Here is a 19,889-nt window from a genome sequence, read left to right on the forward strand (position 1 = left end):
ACGAGGCAGGCATCCGGTCTCTGAACTATGATATATTTTATTTTGGTAACGGTAATATAGATTTCTTGCGGTTACGAGCGAGTACCTTTGCCTCGTGTCTCAATGCTATTAAAAAAAAATAATGTCGTTAATATCCCACTGCTGGACAAAACCTCTTCTAATCTTTGAGTCTTATTTATTTATTTTTGCTTTATTGCACCAACACTTAATGTTACATAAATTTACTAAAGGATTAAAATTAAAATTTACATTAATCCAAGATGCAGCCTTATCGCTTAAACAGCGATCTCTTCCAATGAACCTTTGGGCAGAAGAATGGTTGTAGAGTAGTTTGGAAAGGGTCAAAATAATGGTAAGGTCTTATTAATGAAAGAGACGCAAGATTCTCAATTGACACATATAGGTTTCCTCTAGATGTTTCATCATAAAAATGTTAAAAAAAAACAGACAAGAGAAAAAGTAACCAAAAAGTTTTTAATGTTCATTTATCTTATCTTATTTGCTAAACAGATTATATTAGTAATTATTAAGTAAAAATCAAAATCATAATATTCTTTATTCAAATAGGCTTTTACGAGCACTTTTGAATCGTCACTTAACAACTATATCAAGTGAAGCTACTGATTCGACTCAAGTCGAGATGGCCCAGTGGTTAGAACGCGTGCATCTTAACCGATGATTGCGGGTTCAAACCCAGGCAAGCACCGCTGATTCATGTGCTTAATTTGTCTTTATAATTCATCTCGTGCTAAGCGGCGAAGGAAAACATCGTGAGGAAGCATGTGACAAATTTCATAGAAATTCTGCCACGTGTGTATTCCACCAACCCGCATTCTTCCAACAAACCTTCTCCTCAAAGGGAGAGGAGGCCCAGCAGTGGGAATTTACAGGCTATTGTTATCTACTGCTTCGGAAAATAGATTCTACCGAGAAGAACTGACAACTTCAGTAGTTACTACTTGTCAACATTTAAAAATCATGTAAGTTAAATACAATTATATGTTAGAGTTATTTTTGTAATAAATTGTATAACTATAATTTATTAGAATAATTTAGTTAATAATATGTCGATTGACTATTTTTAGAATATGTTGTAATGTAATATTTTAATTGTTCACGATGAATAATGACCGATTGTCTGACACTGGCCGGTAAGAAAGAGAATGTCAAGAAATCGAATGCGGCGGCAATGTTTGGTGATATTTATATTATTGATTTGAAAATAATGAGAATGAGAGGCTAAATTTAGATATAAAATACGGGATGTATTGTAAAACATGAAATAATGGATAAAATGAATGTGAAAATAGTGCTAATAAATGAATCTGGAAGAATATCGTTGTTCAAACTCGTGACCATCCTAAAATATGTATGTATGTAATATATGTATGTAATATATCCTCTGGGAATTGACAAGTATTGTAAGTGTAATTGAATTATATGGAATACTTTTACGCAAAATTAGTTCATGATGCTATATAACACACGACAGCAATAAATGAAAGGCGTTCTACGGTTCATTAGAAACATCTGGAGGTCGTACAGTACCCGCATGTATACAACACAGACGGACAATGTGTATTTAATATTATTGAATAAGTTTCATTTGTCCGAATTGTGGGTGTGGACTGTAGTGAAATGGATTATTTTAACATTCATGGGTTTTGTTCGAGAACAATATTAGAGATGCCTGTTTTCAAGTAATGATACTAATATATTGCATTGTTCTACGCCAGTTCACAATTTGACCGGTTCCATCGGCAGATTACAATATAGTGAAAAATATACGATAAATTGCAATCATATTTCGACAGTTTACAATCTGTCTCGTCAGATTGTATTTTAACGAATTTTGTAATCTTACGGTGACATCTATATGTATTTGTAAAGGTTAACGATTCGGAAGAAATTTTGAATTTTATTTGAATGGAATGTTTTTTTTTTTTTAATTTTAGCATAGTCAGATGATCTACTGTTTAGTGGCCAGTAAAAGTTGTCTAAGAGTTTGACACAGAGTTATACAAACTTTGTAAGGTATTTGTTTGTTTGCAGTGGCGGATTTACAAATCTGCCGTTATTAGGCTAGTAGACTATTCAATTTTTGTCGCCCCTTACTTTTTTTGCAACCTTTATGATTTGTGTTCTATCGTCCTCATTACATTGGTTTTTCCCGTTATTAGTATGATTATAAACTAGATGCTATGTACATGACTGTCAGTTACTAGATTATTTTTCCAACCCGTTATGTGGTGACATTATAAGTGTTTTTTTAATTTCTGTTAGATAATAACAAATTTGACAAAATTTGCCGTCCTGGGCTCCAGCCTACTTAGCCTATTGGTAAATCCGCCACTGTTTGTTTTTTATTGATATTTATGTGCTATATATTTTATCCCGAACATTTAATAAATTTAAACTTGTTTAAAATATTTCTATTATAATTCATTAATGATACGATAAGTTATAATATATAAGTTATTATTATTATTGTTTTGGTGAGAGGAGAGTGGGGTCACTTATTTGATTTGGTTATGATTTAGTTTTACTTAAATATTTGTTAATTTTAATTAACTGCTTGATCAGATCATCCTTATTTGAATTTGGAGGCCATCTTTTCATTCCCAAGAGGTCTTTATCTAAATAGTCATTACTCTCGTACCACTAACCATTCTGAACGATACGTTTAGAAACTAAATTTTTTAAATTTAATTCGCTTCAAAGGCTGGCAAATATTATTCCCAAAAATTGACACAAAATTTATTCGACAATTCAGCCGATCTTCGTGATAAATTAAGTGTATTTCATAATAGTTATCTCAATTATAATTATTGATAAACTTTATATATATTATTAGTATTTTAGTAGTAGCGTTTAGTATTAGGTGAAAATAATTAGGTACTGCACGTCACTTGGGTTCGAGTAGTTGTTGAATCAGTCACGGCAGATAACAGCATCCGTTCGGTTCACTGGATTTGACCCAGATTTTAGGACGACCCTGGTCGCCGGATTGCACACTATTTTTAAAAACAAATTCATACCATGATATAATATAGATATTACATATTTTTATAACTGGCAACTCGTGTGAATATCGATGTATAACTTTAAAGTAGTTCTATTTAGAATTCGAAATTTTAAAAATGAAACTTCTATGGACAGTTAAAACGTCCTGTTTACAAGTTAATCTGGTTATTATTACAGATGGCAACCCTACGCTTCTATAATAGTAGTGATAGATGACCTTCGTGATAATATTTGACTACTCCTTTAATATTTTGGGGACTCTTATCTGATAATCTCTATAAGAACCATATGACCTGACTTTACAATATAATTACCCTAATTATAATTAAAGTAACTTATTGATGAATAATTATTATTATAATTATATTTCTTGTTATTAAAAATAAATTGTGAATGCCGTTAAATTATACTAAATATACCTTGCAAATTTTAAACGGAGAATGCTTATATTATTATGAGTTGGGTAAAATTTAAATTTTAACAGAAATTTAATTTCGACATTATAATCGACAAATTTTTAAACGTTGTAAATACTATATGATGGTGCGAAGTATCGTGAGATATATTATGATATTTTACTTTTTTTATTTATTGTTGAAGTCTTATTGGCTGTTGCTGTAACTCACGACGATGTTCTTTCGTTTAAATATATATTAAATATATAAAGTTAATTTTCATTTGTTCATTTAGTGTAAATGTTATCACAGATTATAAATACAAGTGAATGAAAAAATAGACTGACATGACTTAAGTCTATAAAACCTAGTCTAAAAGTATCTACTTCACTTTTTTACTGTAATATCAATGTGAATGACTAGGTATATTCTATAACTGTAAAACTAATTATGAAAAATAGTACGCTATATTATATTATTTGAGATAGTTCTAAATTTAATCTTTTTGGGCACATTTTTATGTGTTACGTTTTCGACACCAAATGGTTTAATTTCACTCATATGTACTAAGTTATTTCTGTGTTTTTCCTTGACTATTATTCTAGGTTAGTAGTTCTAATAAGTGTTCAATTACAGGCCAATGATTTAAGAAAATACGTATAACAGTGTCCAAGCAAATTATGTGCAGATCACTATTATTATATAATTTGTAAAGGATCACTTTTTATGCGGTTTCTTTCAATTATGTGACTCGTCCACCGTATAATGCGTTACCACCCTTAAGGAAACTATACAGCTATGAACCCGTTTAATGGACTATGACCTTATGCTTCGAAGCGTTTATGGAGTATTTTAACTGTTATTTGGACAAGTTATATATTTGAAGTTTTGAAATGTTGAGACGATTTTTAATGCATAATATTGTAATTTCATCAGTTCGGGATGGCCAAAATATAAATATATTTTACAACGATGCTATACGCTATCGTCTAATTGTTTTCAATAATATTTAAAATAAGAAATAGCGTTATATGCTATGCCAATGTGAAATGATATTAATTACAGTTTTACAAATGTATCTGTTAATTACAATAATAATTGTATATAATGAAGTAAATTCAATAGCTTCTGCTATATTTATAATATGCAACCATTAATACAGAAGCAAATGACAACACCGTATCGGAGGCTGGGGTTACTCTCTGAAAGTATTGAATATATTGTGTTATGTGTATTTATACACGTGCTCTGTTTTCGCACGATTGCAATATGAATTGTATTTATTTTACACAAACATGAAACCTGATCGTTGATGTTTATTGACTTGCAGGCAGGGTATACTATACAAGTACATATAAAATGTTTTGTAATGTGTATAATTCGATACCCTAAATTTGTATTTTAAATTTTGAAAACCTTTTTCTTGTCGATTCATTTTAGTAGAATCTAGATTCCAAACCGATGGTTCACTTAATATTTTCTAAAATAACAATTGAACTGTGCTTTAAAACTTACTCATATAAAATTTATTTCGATTGATTGATTGCTGCTCCTACGCCCATTCTAATCTTAACCATTGAAAGGTTTTCTCTAACATACAACAAAATTCATTGCAATTAATTTTGTATAAAGATACCAATTTAAGCTCGGGTTCCAACACGAATGATCAAACAGTAAATGTGAATGATAAAATTATTAATTATTTAGGTATATTAATGAGAGTTTGCGAGTTTCTTGCCATACTGAAACGGAGTTAGACTCTATCTATTAAAGGAATACACATGAAAATCCGTTGCGTATTCTAAAAATCTAAGCATACATATGGAGTGACAGCGGTAAGCGGCTTTGTTTTATAATATGTAATTATATAAATAGCAAATCCGAAACTAAATAAAATAATATATTTTATTAGACAACAACGTAACCTTCTGCTACGTACACCTCAGGACTTGCGACCTTCAAATCACACCATAACACTGACGATATAGACTAAACATGGAGAACAAATTCCGCAAATATAATTATAATTATATGTTAAGTATAACATTACATTGCTTTTGAAGGATATCATAAATTACAATCAAGACCAGGGTGGTCACCCCTTCAAGGGGTAATGAGAATAAAACGCAGGCAATTCTTTATGGTTCGCTTACTAAGACATTATTATCAATTAGGTTAGGCCCTTCAGACTCCTTCGAGTGTGAACTCATTTTGTGTTCCTTTAAAGGGTTAAAAGCGTTTAACGATACTGATACAGACACGGCAGTTTGTAATATATTTGTTGTTTTATAAATATACAAAGTAACTGATGTGAACGCAGCGCAATGAAAGAATAAGTTATTTTTTTATATAAATGTGACAACACACACGTTACTCTGATCCCAATGCACTTGTGTTATGGAAAATCATTGACGACGGTTACACAAACAGACAGACCCAATACAACATAGAAATGTAATGAACTTTTGCAAATCGACTCGCCGCTAGTCAAACCTGGAACTAGTCGGAGTGGCGTACCCATGAAAACTGGTGTACATTCTACTCGACTTCGGAGACCGACAAATGTTAGCTATACAATTGTAATTGCTAAAGTATCATCTAGGGAAAGTTTAGATTTCATGAAAGTTTTTTTTAAGGAAATTATTGATACGAATAATATGTAATAATATCACTGTAATTCGGTTCTGATAAACAGTATGTTTGTATGTTAAACATATCTTGTGATGTAGTTAGTTGTTTGTTAAATATGTTTAAGATATGTCTTGTGATATACATAGTTCGCAATTATATCAATTTATTTACTTGTAGCTAGGAACCGTGGGTCCTAACGCTTTCCAAGCTACTGTCATAGGATATCTTTATTACTTCATGTGTTTTTAATTGTGGTAATGATGGTAAATTGACACCACCGCCATACTGGTGCTGTAGAAATGTTAGCCATACCTACATTACATCGACAATGCGCTATCCACATAGCAGCTAGGTTATATATATTACGCCTGTCGTTAGAAGCAGGTATGAAGCGTGATCTAAAACTTACCCTTAACACTGGAACAAGTTAATATATCTAGTAATGTCAATGTACGTAGGAGTTGGTACTCAGTAACTACCACACTTTTATGATTAAATAAAAACTCATTCCTCTTAACACTTTGAAAAGTAATTCAAATTTTCTATAAAATATATAACGACAAAAAATATTATTTTAAAACATAACCCAAAACGGCATGATTGCACAGAATGTGCTGAACATTACACATTGTTTACGCAAGCCTGACAGTGGGGCGCTCCGAGCAATAATCCACAACCCTTCCAGTGATTACGCACTTTCGGTTCGAATAATAATCCGAAAGTGGCTTTAGACATCACTACCTAAACAACCCTCTCTAAATAAATTCAATAGATAAATATTAGATACTCAAATGATATAGCATTATAATTATTTGAAAAGTTCACGTACATAAGCAAACAAATTCAAGGATTTTTTTTAAAGAAATGCAACACTAATTATTTAAATAATTAAAGGTGTCCTTCACGTCGAAAAAGGAACGGCCTCATTGTTCAATCAACTTAAGAGTTATGCAGACTGTAATGTAATGTAATAACATTACCACCTTCATAGTTTTCTGAACGAATATTACAGATAGCAAATACTAATTTTATCCCCACCTCAAATCTTGGTATCTTCTGCCACGAGCCCACAAATTATGGTATTGTATAAAAACTACATAATTCCACTATTAAATCAAGAAATATCCACTTGGCCTGGTAATCCAAAGCCTTAAAAATTAGCAACGCAGTGGTGTGGTTAAATCGAACGAAAACACTATACTAATTGGATCATTAATTGTTTTTTTGAGAAAGTCGGATACAAACAAACATACATACGAATAGAGGACATAATTTTTTAATTCACTTGATTGACGCACATAGAAAAAATATTATAATATATATGTACATAGATTAAGATACCATATGCACCAATTTTAATAGATTAACAACTATTCTGACACTAAAAATTTAACGGTTTTTTTTATACTTCAAAACAAACATTAGAATCTAGTTAACACTATTAATACAAAAACCATTAATTACCAAAGTTTTGCAACGCATCCTTATCATAATAGACTATTTGCATACAATAGATTATTTAAAACCGACCGAAGCGCTGACGTTCCATTTTTTACGGTCAGACACACCCCTATGCTTAGTCACGTATTTAAAAAAATAAAAAATCTATGGCCGTAAATCGGTCATTATCTTTTTGTGATGTTAAATTGTTTACGGCCATATTGTTGTACGTCAATAAACAAAGATTAAAAGTGCAACACAAAAGATAGGATGTTATTGATATGTCAGGATTATAGCTAATTGCAACCGACAGCGCACATAGTAAATACTAATCGTTACCTACTGTATGGGCAAGGGTGCTTAACTATAATTCCTCTATCTAATACCCTCAAACACAAATAATAACGATAAATAAATAATCATTCCAATATTATAGACAGTGGCGGATTAACAAATTTGCCGCTAGTAGGCTAGTAGGCTAAATTTGCCGCCCCACTATATCTGCCGTCCTAGGCTCCAGCCTACTTAGCCTATTGGTAAATCCGCCACTGATTATAGATTCACCATGTACCTATCTAAAATTCACTATTATTTTTTTTATGGAATTTTCAAATTGTTTGAGTTTAAAGTTGAGAGATTGCCATTTTGCTCAACTGGCTAGAAATAATGCTGAAGATCGCGATGATATGATTTAATTGGTGGTTGGGCTTTGTGCAAGCCAGTCTGGGAAGGTACCACCAACTCATCAGATATTCTACCTTAGTACTTAATATTGTTGTGTACCGGTTTTGAAGGATGAGTGATCCATTGTTAATACAGATACAAGGGGCATAACATCTTAGTTCCCAAGGTTGGTGGCACATTGACGATATAAGGAATAGTTAATATTTCTTACAGCGTCATTGTCTATGGGTGATGGTGACCACTTACAACATAAAAAAAATGTGTTTTTGCCTATGTTTGCGCCTACTTGGTTACAAGAATATGTGTTACATAGTGAACTTGTCTCCTATGAGAATAGCACCGTGACTGGAGTCGGTCAGTTGTGCTATTACGATTACAGCATAGCGTAGCAAATTGTTGCTATCACATATTTGCTACGCATTGATACGTTGCAGCCGATCATCGATCAATCATCGGTGTTATAAAGTGTTATACAATTGCATAGGTCCGTAATACGGATTTAAGTATTTATAATTTCATTTGACATCAATCCGCGACAAATATATCATGTTAGCACCAGTTGCTAGTGTAGCACCGCACCGTTGGATGACATTATTTGTTTAAAGTTTTGGATTGGATAATTTTTCTAGATATAATTTAATGTGCTCACGTGCTATGCCAACACAGAGGAATTTGACAGGCCGAGCGCTTTTACCGAACTTATAACAGACACAAATAATATATTTTTTGAAAGATAGTGTTTTTTCGACTTGCTTCCATAAACATTACACTACCAGTTCGCTTGGAGTCTAGCGGAAATTTATGTAAACTAAAATTCCTACCATTCCATATGGTATGTATCTGTTATTTACAGAGAAAACTTTACTTAATGTAAATTTGAACATTATATGTATAAACGTTTTAAATTAAATCATAGTATAAAACTAAAAAAGAAAACTATCAACGCCATCTCTAAGCAAAGCTCTGCGTTAATTTCTATCTAGTTGAATATTTTGACTCATATTCAAAATTTCTGAACAGCGCCATCTATTAGCAATATGTCAAACTAATTATTTATTTTTTATTTTAACACTAGATGGCAGTTACTTATTTTACTTCAGTTCCGTAAAACTATTATAGATGTCGCTAACAACCAAATATTTTACTGCAATATTATATAGTAATTACGTCAAAGGCTGTTTAATTAAAAACATTCAATTAACATAATAAATTTAGTAGACTGTATGGATTATAAATAAAGGCAGGAAAAGGAAATTAGATATCATCCATAGTTGACCTTGACTAAATGGTTACACACCTATAACAATTAATTGACCATTATAGTGTCAAATTTCTCGCTGTTTAATGTTAAATGCTGAATGCACAGTACCCTTTGATACAATGCTTATCTATTACGAACATAGATCATATAACAAACGTTTTAAGATTTAATTAAAATCAACTATTAAATGAATCTGGAAATATAAAGGAAAGTAACAGCCTCTAAATTACCCACTGCTGGGCTAAAGCCCATGGAAGAGGAGCTTCCATTAAGGAGAGGGTTTTGGAAAATATTCCACCACGCTGTTCTAATGCGGGTTGGTGGAATACACGTGTGGCAGAATTTCTATGAAATTTGTCACATGCAGGTTTCCTCACGATGTTTTCCTTCACCGCTGAGCACGAGATGAATTATAAAGACAAATTAAGCACATGAATCAGCGGTGCTTGTCTAGGTTTGAGCCCGCAATCATCGGTTAAGATGCACGCGTTCTAACCACTGGGCCAACTCGGCTCACCTTTGTTCCGTACGATTTCTAAACTGGACCCATTTAGATGACTTAAATTTTATTCCACTGAATTACGTCCCCGGGTGTTCATAATTCGCTTTGAAGTTTTCCGGGAAAACTTATACTCCAATCAATTCAGATCGAGTTATGTTCTATAAATAAACGGTTTATTATTAAGGACCGAATTCGATTATTTAAAGGGCAACACTGGGTCATCTCATATGTATTTTGAAAATAAATATAAAGGCATCAAAATGACATACAAAATATTAAATGCTTTATATAATAAACTTTTTATTTGTCATATATAATACGAATAGGTTCCAAGATTTATCACTAACATCTCAGTAGATTTGTGTGAGATGCGTCGGCGCCGGTACTTAAGATCATTATCAGTGGTACGGTAACCATAAATACCATTTAAAGGGAGACTAGAATAATAATCTATATTGAAATATGAGTAGTTATCTTGCATTACTATATCTTGTCAATAATGGGGTCAAAACATGGTCATACATACACTTTATTCCAATTAAATCCTGTATATAAATACATAATATTAAGCATATATTAATTTTAACTACCATGCTTATTAAATTTGACATAACATTGTTAAATTAACGTCGTATATTGCTTTATAATACATAATTATTTATACTTTCCGAATATTATAGTACACTAGATTAAAGTACTGATAAGCGAAGTAATTTTTTTTTTTAAATAAAATGGTCGAAATGAAAACCATTAAGACATTCTTTTTTAGAGGTTTTGAGTTTGTTGTTTTAGAGTTTAGGGTAAACATGGTCACCCTTATCAGTCCTGACATGGCGCTCTGTACTTTTACCGTGGGAAAATTTGTTTTGTTTATATAATGTCGAATATAGATGTGTATTGGCGGGAAACTTACATTTAAACTTGTATTGGTAGCATCCTTTAAATGTACCAATCCCTTTTTTATCGATGGAAAAACGTGTCACATGTTTCCCCCACTTGAAAGTGGGAAGGGGGTATGTGGGACTTAAAGGTGCCCTGGTTGCCGAGATTGCCCCGGTACATGTGAATATCCACTGATAACCAGCGGTACCGTCTACGGCTGTTTACAGTCCGTTATTATTATTATTATATTATTATTATGACATCTTGAACCTAATTTTCTTCACCTACACTAATATATACTAATATCATAAATGCAGAAGTAACTATATCTGTCTATATGTAACTTTTGTACGGCTATAGTGCGGAGCCAAATTTGATGGAACTTAAGTATGAAGCAAGATTAAAGCCAAAGAAAATACATGGGGTATTTTTAAGCACGGTCACGAGAATCAACTAGTTGATTACAAAAATCTTTCATTACACTCAACCTTCGTCGACACTCGACACTCTTTAAAAGTAAAACTTACAAGCAACACCAAAATTTACCACAAAATGTCGTTAAAAAGAAACCAAATGTGATTTATATTTATATAGATTCTGAGTAATTCCATACACCTACGAAGCGAGTCGTAGATATATGACGTCACAACGGTACATATTATGTAAGGTAGCCATTGTCAAGGCTAAGGGCCTCAATGCGTGAGAATATTGTGTAGATCACCTTGGAAATTTAAACTATATTACGGAAGTCAGAAAATCTTTCATTTTTTATATATATAATATTTTAATATATTTTTTTTAATATGAGACAACATCACATACATTACTCTGATCCCAATGTAAGTAGCTGAAGCACTTGTGTTATGGAAATCAGAAGTAATGCAGTCTGGGTAGGTAGCACCCACTCATCAGTTATTCTACCGGTAAACAACAGTACTCAGTATTGTTGTGTTCCGGTTTGAAGGTTGAGTGAGCCAGTGTAACTACAGGCACAAGGGACATAACATCTTAGTTCCCAAGGTTGGTGGCACATTGACAATGTAAGTAATAGTTAACATTTCTTATAGCGTCTTTTCATTCTCGTCAGAATTTGATGTAATTTGGTATCAAGCTAATTTTAACTTCAAGAAAGGACATGAGCTTTTTTTGTCTAACACATGACAAACAATATCGTTCATTGTTAAAAGAAATGCCATACAATATCTGTCTAATAAACAAAAGTATGATTTAAAATAATTAGATTAATTCATTTCAAAATGACGTATACGACTTTCGGCTATAACCAAAAATGTTTTCGTCCCCGGGGTGCGTTTTCGTCGATTAAGTCGCTATTTCATTACAATCAAGCTCAATCTAACTTCCATTACTATAGCCAGTCAATCATTTCTATCCCCCAGCGCGCTCCCTCCATTCCTGGCATAACTGAGTAATGACAAGGGCCCTGTACTACAATTTGTGAGGTCCATCAATTTAATGGTCGAAAAATCTTAAAACTTTTCGTCTGTATATTCGTAACATCCGTCGCGTCAAAGAATAGTTGAACATATAATATGAAAATCAAATAAAAGGGTCAGATATGGTAATTTATAGTTATAATTGACCTTGTGATTGGTGGCGAAGGAAAACATTGTGAGGAAATTTGCACCTTCTTTTTGCAAATATGTATGTAATATCCGCAGAGTAAAATGCAAACGATGCCTTCTCTCCCTTCTTCTTCCCAAGAGGCCTTAGCCCAGCTGTGGGATGTTTGCTTTGATTAAAGTATTAATATGTCCATATGGTCAATTTTAGAAATCGTATTTTTTGAAAGAAAATATTTTATTTGTATATTCCCTATTCCCTGTATTATATATTAAGCATTCTACATACTCACACTTTCAGGTTTACATCTTGAAGGGTGTTTTTATAATATAATGTGTCTGTTTAAAATAGTTATGTTTAAAAATAGTTTTTATTATTATGTCATAAAAAAAGTTTATGTTATATGTCAATTTTCCTTTTGAATTATATTTAAAATGGAATTACTAGAATTTTCGTGCTGATTTTTGTTTTTCTACAATTGATTCACCTATGAATGTTGTATGCAGTAAATAAAACGAGTTTTTAAAAAGAGCATGGAATCTTTAATTTATACACATAGTATGAACAGAAAAATAGTGCAGTGTTGAACATTATGGTGCCGAAACCCGGGAAGAAATTCAGACTTGATGAAGATTGGACTTAAAACATCGTGCATTCAGTGAAAAACGGAACCTACGTTAAAATAAAGTGCGGTAAAAGACTAGAAGAATCTGTGCAATTGTGGGACTTAGAAAAATAGATTGTGTTCAACTGAGACTACGGATTTTAAAAAATGTGTTATTGATATTAATATAAAGACTGAATTACGTATTTTCAAGATTTCAAAATATAAATTAGTTGATATTGACAGTTCAGAAAATCAAATTATAAAATGGAGTCTACGATTTTAAAACAAGAAGATCAACTAGAAAATTTACAAAAAGCTTTTCGAAATTATAAAAAATCACCAAAAGAAAGGATTACACGGGCGTTCATAGAAACGAAGCTTGAACATATAGAAAAATTATATACAATATTTTTTGATCAACATGCGGAAATAATATCGAAAGTGACAGTCGCCGAAAAAATTAAATTAAATTATTTTAGAAATGAAATCTTTGATAAATATGATGAAGTTTATTTTGAATTTAAGGTAAAGTTAAAAGAAGATCTCGAGCAAATAACATCATCGATGTCAAGGAAAAATTCTTCAAATCAGTCGACGAATTTGTATGAAGTACGATTGCCGCAGATCAATTTGCCAACATTTTCAGGAGATTATGATGAATGGCAATCTTTCTATGATCTCTTCGTTTCGCTCATCCATGAAAATGGAAATTTAAGTGGAGTGCAAAAGCTGCATTATCTAAAGAGCAGTCTTTCGGGGGAACCTGCAAACCTTCTTAAAAATTTATCTACTACAGAAATTAATTATGGTGAAGCATGGAAAATGTTGATAAAGCGATACAACAATTTAAGATATAATACTAATGAGATTATGAAGAAGCTATTTTATCAAAGAAATGTTATCACTGATTCGGCGGTTAATTTGAAACAACTCTTGGATACCACTACGGCGTGCCTGAAATCGCTTAACAACTTAGGTGTAAACACTGAGAATTGGGACTTATTCATTAATTATTTAGTTGTGTCCAAGTTAGATCAAGAATCTCGCAAACAATGGGAAGTGCATGTTAGTCAAATTGAATCAGACGCCTTACCGATGTGGAAAGATTTATCAAAATTTCTAGAAACTCGCTTTAGAACATTAGAGATGATAAATCCATCAAAACAACTAATCAAGCAGAAATCATTTCATTCTACTTATGAGAGAAATGGAGATATTTCACATACAAATACCTGCACTATGTGTTCTGGATCACACATACTACACCATTGCGAGCAATTTGCAAATAAATCTCCTGAAGAAAGAATTGAGTTTGTGCAAGAAAAGAGATTGTGTTTTAATTGTTTGGGACGTAATCATACAGTTAAGTTTTGTCGCCAATCAACGTGTTGTCGACGTTGTGGAAAACGTCATCACTTTTTGTTGCACATTGAACGAAAACAAGACTTAAATCCTTACGAGTCGAAGGAGCTTAACATTGAAACTGAAACGGAAACTAAGATATCAACTCACTTTACACAGGAGAGACGCAGAGAAGTAATATTGGCCACAGCAGTGGTCAAAATCAAAACCAAAACTGGCTATTGTCAATTTGCACGTGCTCTTATAGATCAAGGTTCTGAGGCATCATTTATCAACGAAGCTACTGTTCAAGCTCTGGGTCTTGAACGGAAATCAGTTAATGGCCTTATAACAGGAGTGGGAGACGGGGAGACACATACAAAGAGTTCGGTTTCATTTATATTAGAGTCGAGATATCATTCGTTTACAATGCCAGTTGAAGCGTTCGTCTTGAGTACATTGACTTCGTTCTTACCAAATAATAGAACTTTAATCACGGACTGGCCAGAAATGGAGAATTTATTACTGGCAGATCCGCAATTTGGAGAGCCAAACAGAGTGGATCTTATTTTAGGTGTGGACATCCTTAGCGAAATCATCTTAGAGGGTCTTAAGAAACATCCATCGAAGTGTGGCCTTATTGCACAGAACACGCAATTAGGTTGGATCTTATCAGGACGTATCGGTAAGACTAATACATCAAATAGAATTATCAATCTCCACCTACAATTGGAAGAGGATCAGCTCTTAACCAAATTTTGGGAGATAGAAAGAGGACCAGAGAATGTAGTTAAGAAAATGACAAGAGATGAGAAAATTTGTGAAGAGTTTTTTGAAAAAACAACAAAAAGAGATGAAGAAGGACGGTACATAGTAAGGTTACCATTTAATGAAGAAGATCCACAGTGTTTTAAAGGTGAAACAAAAGAAATTGCTCTTAGAAGATTTAAACTACTCGAAAGAAAACTAATTAAAAATCCAGACTTATATGATGACTATAAAAAGGTGATAGAAGACTACATAATTCAACATCACATGATTAAGGTTTCGGATTCAGAGATGAACTCTAGAGTATTTTATCTTCCACATCACGCTGTGATAAGAGAAGATAAAGAAACTACCAAGGTTCGATGTGTTTTTGACGCTTCTTGTAAAGGATCTAACAACGTTTCATTGAATAGATGCTTTATCATAGGACCTAAGCTTCAACAAGATCTTAGACATATTTTAATGAGATGGAGACTTCATCCATACTGTGTTGTGGCTGATATTGTGCAAATGTACAGGCAGATTCGTGTACATGGTGATGATTCAGATTGTCTGAGAATTTTGTGGAGATTTGATCCGAACAAGCCCATAGAAACCTATAAACATGTAAGACTCCCATTTGGTACCTCATGCGCCCCATATTTAGCTGTAAAATGTCTACAACAACTAGCAAAAGATGAAAAGTCCAAGTACCCAATAGCAGCCAAGATAACTTTACAAGATTTTTATATGGATGACTTACTAACAGGTGGTGATGACGAAAATGAGATTATTGAGATTTACGATCAAATGAACAAATTGATGAAGGCTGGAGGCTTTTGTCTACAAAAGTGGTGCACAAATAGCGAGAATTTACTTAATCACATCAAAGCAGATAAAATAAGATCAAATCAAGCTGTAATTTTTAAAGAAAATAATATGATTAAAGTTTTAGGTATATGTTGGAATAAGAATACAGATAATTTTGAATACTTGCATCATGTACCTGAAGCAGATATGCCCATAACGAAAAGAAATGTATTATCGGATATCGCAAGATTATACGATCCATTGGGATGGATTGCGCCTGTCATTATTACAGCCAAGATTTACATGCAGAAGTTGTGGAAGTCTGGCTTAGCTTGGGATGATAATCTTACACCAGACTTGTTGAAAGAGTGGTTAGCGTTTCGATGTGATTTGGTTAACGTAAAAAGCATAATTATTCCAAGATGGTTGCAAGTAAAACGTGGCTATTACGTAGAACTTCACGCATTTGCAGATGCTTCGCAAGCTGCCTATGCTGCTGCAGTTTACATGAAAAGTAAGGATGTAAAAGGGAATATTAGAGTCCATCTAATCACGGCAAAAACTAGAGTCGCTCCAGTGGAGAAGGAAATATCCATCCCACGTCTTGAACTATGTGCAGCTCTTCTTGCAGCCCAATTAATTTTTGAAGTGTCGCAAGTTCTAAACATTCCAAAGGAACGATTACGAGCCTGGTCTGACTCTACCACAGTATTAGCATGGATAACCGGTGAACCAAGCCGTTGGACGACGTTCGTCAGTAATAGAGTGTCAGAAATATTGACTATTCTGAATAGAGATCAATGGAATCATGTCAATTCGAAGGAGAATCCTGCTGACTGTGCATCAAGAGGTATTCAAGCCGAAAATTTGAAGGATCTCAATTTGTGGTGGTTTGGCCCATCATGGCTCAAAGAGATAAATGAGTACGAAACATATAAATCCAGTGATTTTATAACAAACGAGGAACAAAGATCCATTAAGAATATGAGCGCAGTTGTTCAAATAAAGGATGAGGAATTTCTGTGGACGAAATTTTCGAATTTACAGAGACTATTGCGAGTGTTATCTTATTGTCGAAGAGTTCTGCTTTGGAAAATACCAAATAAGATAAGATTTCTACCAGAAAACATTACACCAGAAGAGAGGAACATAGTTTTACAAATTTGTATAAAAGACACCCAAAATTTTCATTTTAAGGATGATATTAATATGCTAAAGAATAATGGATATGTATCAAAATCTAGCAAATTACATACTCTTTGTCCTATTCTTGATGTCAATGGTGTCTTAAGAGTTGGTGGTCGCATTGAACATTCTCAAGCAAGTTTTGATACGAAACATTCTATTATTTTACCTGGTACTAGTCACCTCACAAAATTAATCATACAAGATGCTCATTTAAAACTCTTGCATGGTGGACCGCTGGCAATGCTGAATTATTTAAGGTCAAAGTTCTGGATATTAAGAGCAAGAGATAATGTTAAAAAATGTTACAGAAATTGTATTACGTGCCTCAGGTATTCACAACAAAAATCTCATCCATTTATGGGTCAACTACCATCAGTGAGACTGAAACCTGAGAGAGCATTTAAGTCTACGGGAGTAGATTTTACTGGCTTCATAAAATTGAGATTCGCGTCAGGTCGTGGTTCAAAATCTTATAAGGGCTATATATGTGTTTTTATATGTATGGTTACCCGCGCTGTCCACTTAGAAGCAGTTTCCAACCTGTCTACTGAAGGGTTTATAGCAGCCTTTCGAAGATTCGTGTCCAGAAGGGGCTATTGTAAGGATCTGTACAGCGATAATGGTACCAATTTTGTAGGTGCTGATAAAGAATTGAGAGAGATGTTTAATAAGGCTGTTTCTGACTTTTCTAAGGAAATAAAAACGTTGCTAGCAAATGAAGGAACTACGTGGCACTATATACCACCTCAAGCACCAAATTTTGGAGGGCTTTGGGAGGCTTGTGTTCGCTCTACAAAGTATCATCTCAAAAGAGTTATAGGTGACACTACTCTAACGTATGAAGAGCTTTCTACGTTACTAACGCAGATAGAGGCATGTTTGAATTCACGACCGTTGTGTCCATTGAGTGATAGTGACGTATTGCCACTAACTCCGGGTCATTTCCTTATTGGAGAACCATTAATAACAATTCCAGATGAAGATTACTCCAAAGTCAATATTACAGGTCTACAGCGATGGAAACTTGTACAAAAAATGTTAAATGATTTCTGGAAGAGATGGTCAGCTGAATATCTGATTACACTAAATCAACGGTATAAGTGGTCATCGAAGGGAGCTGAACCAGAGATTGGTGATATAGTAATTATCAGAGACGAAAATTTGCCACCCGCCAAGTGGCTACTTGGAAAAGTTGAGAAAAAGCACACGGGGAAGGACAACATCACTCGTGTTGTTACAGTTAAAACCAAGAGCGGTCTATTCAAAAGAGCGTGTAACAAACTTTGTTTTTTACCCATGAGTGAGTCTGTCAGTGATAATTAATTTTAGTTTTCTCATTGTGATTCAGAGTGTTAATATAAATTTATTTACTATAATTATTGTTATACTAGTTTAGTTTTACTGTGTCATGGTGGGCGGTCTTTATATTGTTTAACTTAATTTTATTTGTGAGTAATTTAAAAGAACAAGTTCTTGGTGGGCGGAATGTTTAAAATAGTTATGTTTAAAAATAGTTTTTATTATTATGTCATAAAAAAAGTTTATGTTATATGTCAATTTTCCTTTTGAATTATATTTAAAATGGAATTACTAGAATTTTCGTGCTGATTTTTGTTTTTCTACAATTGATTCACCTATGAATGTTGTATGCAGTAAATAAAACGAGTTTTTAAAAAGAGCATGGAATCTTTAATTTATACACATAGTATGAACAGAAAAATAGTGCAGTGTTGAACAGTGTCAATACTGGATAGAAAGGCGATGAAGAAAAATATCGTCAGGAAACCTTCCTCTTACGATATATTCTTCCAAAAGTTTATGTAATCCGCAGAGTATAATGCCAACGAGGCCTTCTCTCCCTTTCAGTCTTCATGGAGGCCTTAAGCCAATTGTGAGATATTTACAGGTTGTTACTTTTTACGTTTATAGCTTGCTTTGATCAAAATATAAATATAGATAACGTCAATTATTATAGAAATCGACTTTTTGGAAGATACTTTTTTTCTTACATATTAAACCTTCCACGTACTTTTACTTTTAGCTTTACACCTTCAGAAGTTTTTTAATATAGAATGTCTAATACTATATCGACAGTTCTCGGTAGCCTTTACAATGTATATAAAAAAATTAAAATCGATTAACAATCGATAAAAACATCGAGTGACAATTCACCGAATAAAAGACGCAAAATTTAATATAAATCTTTGGTATCGGATCTATACTTCTTCTTCTTCTATGTAATCTACATAACAGTGAATTCTGACACTGATTCTATACTGCATTTTGAGCTTAATAGTCATGTACATAAGAACTATTATCAAGTTTTCTTCATAGCTCAGAGGCTCTATAGTTACGCATTGTTTAATATTTCCCATTATTAAATTCGGGGCGTGACAAAAATGATTACGTGTGGATTAATCTTTTGGTTTTCCATGGCGTTTTTTAACAACGTTTGAAAAGATTAAGGCTTATTAAGTTTATTTTTAGAAATCGTCCTAAAAAATTTCAACGTAAATTGCGATTTTATTTTTGTTCGATATTTAAAATTCAATTATACCAGTTTTGTAACGGATATTATAAAATAGGTAGAGACTTACTGGTTTTTTTAGTCACAGTTTTATGCAGTGGTTACAATTCGTAGTGCCTAGCTCAGGCTTAGTTCCGGAAGAACCAACATAGTGAGCTTAAAAACAACCATGGTCAATTTTCTTTTTCAGGAAAAATTAAGTTAATTTTTAATTGATTTCTTCAGATAGATTCAGACATAATTTTTAATGTGTTGATGTTGCCAATGTC

General features: G+C 32.9%; 1 protein-coding gene across 1 annotated transcript in view; it reads left to right on the plus strand.

The window, feature by feature from the left end:
* LOC124539331 overlaps positions 1–18,416 on the plus strand; it is a 29,168-nt gene extending 10,752 nt beyond the window's left edge. Inside the window, exon 5 of the mRNA XM_047116697.1 lies at positions 13,533–18,416. Within this exon, the coding sequence (XP_046972653.1) occupies positions 13,533–18,416 (4,884 nt within the window). The remainder of the gene's footprint in view (positions 1–13,532) is intronic.
* Positions 18,417–19,889: the final 1,473 nt, after the last annotated feature.

Source organism: Vanessa cardui, chromosome 2 (genome assembly GCF_905220365.1).
Source record: "Vanessa cardui chromosome 2, ilVanCard2.1, whole genome shotgun sequence".
In the NCBI taxonomy this organism is placed as follows: domain Eukaryota; kingdom Metazoa; phylum Arthropoda; class Insecta; order Lepidoptera; family Nymphalidae; genus Vanessa; species Vanessa cardui.